The sequence below is a fragment of the Watersipora subatra genome, chromosome 10 (assembly GCF_963576615.1).
Source record: "Watersipora subatra chromosome 10, tzWatSuba1.1, whole genome shotgun sequence".
Lineage (NCBI taxonomy): Eukaryota > Metazoa > Bryozoa > Gymnolaemata > Cheilostomatida > Watersiporidae > Watersipora > Watersipora subatra.
In genome coordinates this window covers 10,786,235-10,790,236 of record NC_088717.1, presented here as the reverse complement: position 1 = coordinate 10,790,236, position 4,002 = coordinate 10,786,235, and the positions used below count along the sequence as shown (strand labels likewise).

The window sequence follows — 4,002 nt, the reverse complement described above, 5'->3', positions numbered from 1 at the left end:
CGATACGTGAAATGTCTGAGGTATTAGTCTGAGTCGAGGTATTGAGGCCGACACCTAGACTCGGTGTCAGCCAGTGTAAATGCACGATAAAAATGTGAGTGAACAGGTTATCATGTCATTATGCTATGACCTGCGTCGTATGCAAATCCGTTCGGTATTTTATCTCATATACTGACTTATATTGGCAAGCTAGAAATTGAATCTTGGTAGTCTAGTTGGTAGGGCGTCAGACTGGCAAATGGCTGGGTCTGAGATCAAATCTTCTCCGGTATGGAATCATTATTCCAAGATACAGTGCACCCTCGATATAGGATGTTCATTCGTTCCAAGGTTGGCATTGTATAGTGAAAAAATTGTAAGATTGTAATTGTATAGAAACCATTGTAATTATACAATGCAATAAACCAGGGGTCTCAAACACGCGGCCTGCGGGCCGCATGCAGCCCGCAAAGGCATTTAATGCGGCCCGCGACACATTTCTATTGTCGGTGTTTGAACTTTTGCAAAAGCGCCATCTTAACCAGGAGAAAATCTTACCTACTTATTTATTCGTAGTCTTTCCATTGAGTTCCGTGTAGCGCTCAAAGCATACATCCGGTTTATTATCGCTCACTGTTGATTGCATTGTATAATTTTGATTTTACTATATTTTTTTAAAACAAGTGCCCATGTCTTCTGTTTCGAAAAAAAGAAAACTCGCAGATGAAAAGAGAGTTTTTCAAGTCAGATGTGAGGATTTATATTTTGTGACTGAAGTCAGCGATAAAATTCATTGTTTCGTTTGTTAGCAAACGATAGCGGTTCTGAAGGAGTTCAATGTGCGTCGACACTACGAAACAATGCACCGTGTGAAATATGACGAAGCCAACCGAAATATGGTGGCAAAGAGTATTTAGAGTATACAAAGGGTTTCAATGTAGAGTATACAAAGGGTTTTAATGTATAGTACACAAGGGGATTCAATGTAGAGTATACAAAGGGTTTCAAGCTAGAGTATACAAAGGGTTTCAATTTAGAGTATACAAAGGGTTTCAATGTAGAGTATACAAAGGTTTTAATGTATAGTACACAAGGGGATTCAATGTAGAGTATACAAAGGGTTTCAATGTAGAGTATACAAAGGGTTTTAATGTATAGTACACAAGGGGATTCAATGTAGAGTATACAAAGGGTTTTAATGTAGAGTATACAAAGTGTTTCAATGTAGAGTATACAAAGGGATTCAATGTAGGGTACACAAAGGGTTTCAATGTAGAGTATACAAAGTGTTTCAATGTAGAGTATACAAAGGGTTTCAATGTAGAGTACACAGAGGGATTTAATGTAGAGTACACAAAGGGTTTCAATGTAGAGTATACAAAGGGTTTCAATGTGGAGTATACAAAGGGTTTTAATGTATAGTACACAAGGGGATTCAATGTAGAGAAAACAAAGGGTTTCAATGTAGAGTACACAAAGGGATTTAATGTAGAGTATACAAAGGTTTTCAATGTAGAGTATACAAAGTGTTTCAATTTAGAGTACACAAAGGGTTTCAATGTAGAGTGCACAAAGGGTTTCAATGTAGAGTATACAAAGGGTTTCAATTTAGAGTACACAGAGGGATTTAATGTAGAGTACACAAAGTGTTTTAATGTAGAGTATACAAAGGGTTTCAATGTAGAGTACACAAAGGGTTTCAATGTAGAGTACACAAAGGGTTTCAATGTATAGTACACAAAGGGATTCAATGTAGAGTATACAAAGGGATTTAATGTAGAGTATACAAAGGGTTTCAATGTAGAGTATACAAAGGGTTTCAATGTAGAGTATACAAAGGGTTTTAATGTAGAGTACACAAGGGGTTTCAATGTAGAGTATACAAAGGGATTTAATGTAGAGTATACAAAGTGTTTCAATGTAGAGTATACAAAGTTTGTATACGAGTACGTATACAAACTTGTATATAAGTACGTACAGAGTTTGTACGTATTTATACCCTCAAGGGCATGGTTTTAGCAACGTCTAGGAAGTAATATGGATGCATCAACTATCTGAGTAGCTAGTTACATATGAGTTACATACATACGATGATTTATATTTGTACACCGGCAAAGTCAGACAGGATAAAGTTATTCAACTTAAATCAGCATTATGCAAATAAAGAAGTTTCTTCATCAAAATTAGCCAGTCCAACAAGGATTCTGTGAGAGTAAGTTTTGCATTAAGTGAGATGATAGCGAAGTCATCACGACCCTTCACAGAGGGTTCTTTTATAAAAGAATGTCTTTTAACTGCAAGTGACATTTTATGTCCAAATCAAAAGAAACTGTTTGAAGGCATAAGCTCGTCAGCCAATAAAGTAGCCAGCAGGATTACAGATTTAGCAGCAAATGTGGAGATACAATTAACTGAGACAGCTATGAACTTTGAAGCATTTTCAATTGCTCTCGATGAGAGCACAGATGTTTCAGATACCACACAATGTGCTGTGTTTATCAGAGGTGTGAACAGCAATTTAAATGTGACAGAAGAATTCCTAAAACTATTACCATTGAAGGGTACTACAACTGGACGTGATTTATTTCAAGCCCTGGAAAAATGCATTAAGAAGTATAACTTGCCACGGGATAAACTTGTATCTTTGGCCACAGATGGTGCACCGTCAATGTGTTCTCAAAATGTAGGTGTTGTTGGATTGGTGAAAAACAAATTAAACAGCCTTGAAACAGCAGGAATCAATTTCACTAGTGTACACTGCATTTTGCATCAAGAAGCCCTTTGTAGTAAAAGCCTACAGATGAAAGAGGTGATGGATGTAGTAGTTAAAACAGTCAACTATATACGTTCTCGGGGGCTGAATCACAGGCAGTTCACTTCATTTCTTGCAGATATGGAATCTGAGTATGGTGAACTTATTTATCACACTGAAGTAAGATGGCTAAGTCGTGGGAAAGTTTTGAGGCATTTCTTTGCACTTAGCCATGAAATCGCTTCATTCATGACAATGAAAAATAAGGCAGTTCCTTTACTGACTGATTCTACATTTCAATACAACCTTGCTTTTCTAACTGATATTACGGATCACTTGAATACACTGAACATAAAGCTTCAAGGTAAACAACAGATTATTACACAGATGTACGACAGTGTGAAATCCTTCAGAGTTAAACTACGTTTGTGGATGAAGCAACTTGGTGAGGGCAATTTGGCCCATTTCTCAACTCTGAATTCCTTAGGCAAAGTTGAGACCAAATGCTTGAAAGAATATGCAGATTTGATGTCTGAGTTACTTCAACAGTTTGATGTGCGTTTTGCAGACTTTATGTTACTGGAGCCACAATTTCAACTTTTTTCGACGCCGTTTGCTGTAGAAATTGACGCTATTGCAGAAAAATTGCAAATGGAGTTGGTGGAACTCCAGTGTGATACTATCTTGAAGCAAAAATATGCAGAAGTAGGGATACCCGAATTCTACACATTTCTTTCACGAGAAAAATTTCCAAGGTTACTCTCTGCTACTGCAAGGATTCTTGCAATGTTTGGCAGTACGTTTGCATGTGAACAATTTTTCTCATCCATGAAAGTTAACAAGTCTGTACTGAGGTCACAGCGCACTAATGAACATTTGCAAGCAACACTGAGATTGTTTTCTTCTCATAAAATCAAGCCTAATATTGATGCCCTTGTTGACGCAAAACGCTGCCAGGTCAGCAGTCAGTACAGAAAGTGACTGAAACCTAAGTTAACCAAATACAGATACGCCAAATACGGTACTTAAATTGACTACATTACATTTGCAATAAATGGATTTTAGAAAGTTTGTAAAGCACTACGTTCTTATTATGTTGTCTTGTTTATTAAATTTTTATAATTTTAAACAATTTCTGGCTATGCGGCCCTCGAGGTACTTTAAAAGTCATCACTTGGCCCTCGGAGCAATTTGAGTTTGAGACCCCTGCAATAAACAATGGTAAAAATTGTCCAAAATTTTATAAACATGTTGTACATATTGAAAATTAG

General features: G+C 36.8%; 1 protein-coding gene across 1 annotated transcript; it reads left to right on the top strand.

Moving 5' to 3' along the window:
- Nucleotides 1-2,212: 2,212 nt before the first annotated feature.
- Nucleotides 2,213-3,712, top strand: LOC137406771 (general transcription factor II-I repeat domain-containing protein 2-like). The gene has a single exon (XM_068093384.1). The coding sequence runs from the start codon at nt 2,213-2,215 to the stop codon at nt 3,710-3,712; it is 1,500 nt and encodes a 499-aa protein (XP_067949485.1).
- The last annotated feature ends 290 nt before the right edge of the window (nt 3,713-4,002 follow it).

What these genes read in the sequence shown, in the direction of transcription:
- LOC137406771 (XM_068093384.1), top strand. Translation starts at nt 2,213, where the DNA reads ATGATAGCGAAGTCATCACGACCCTTCACAGAGGGTTCTTTTATAAAA.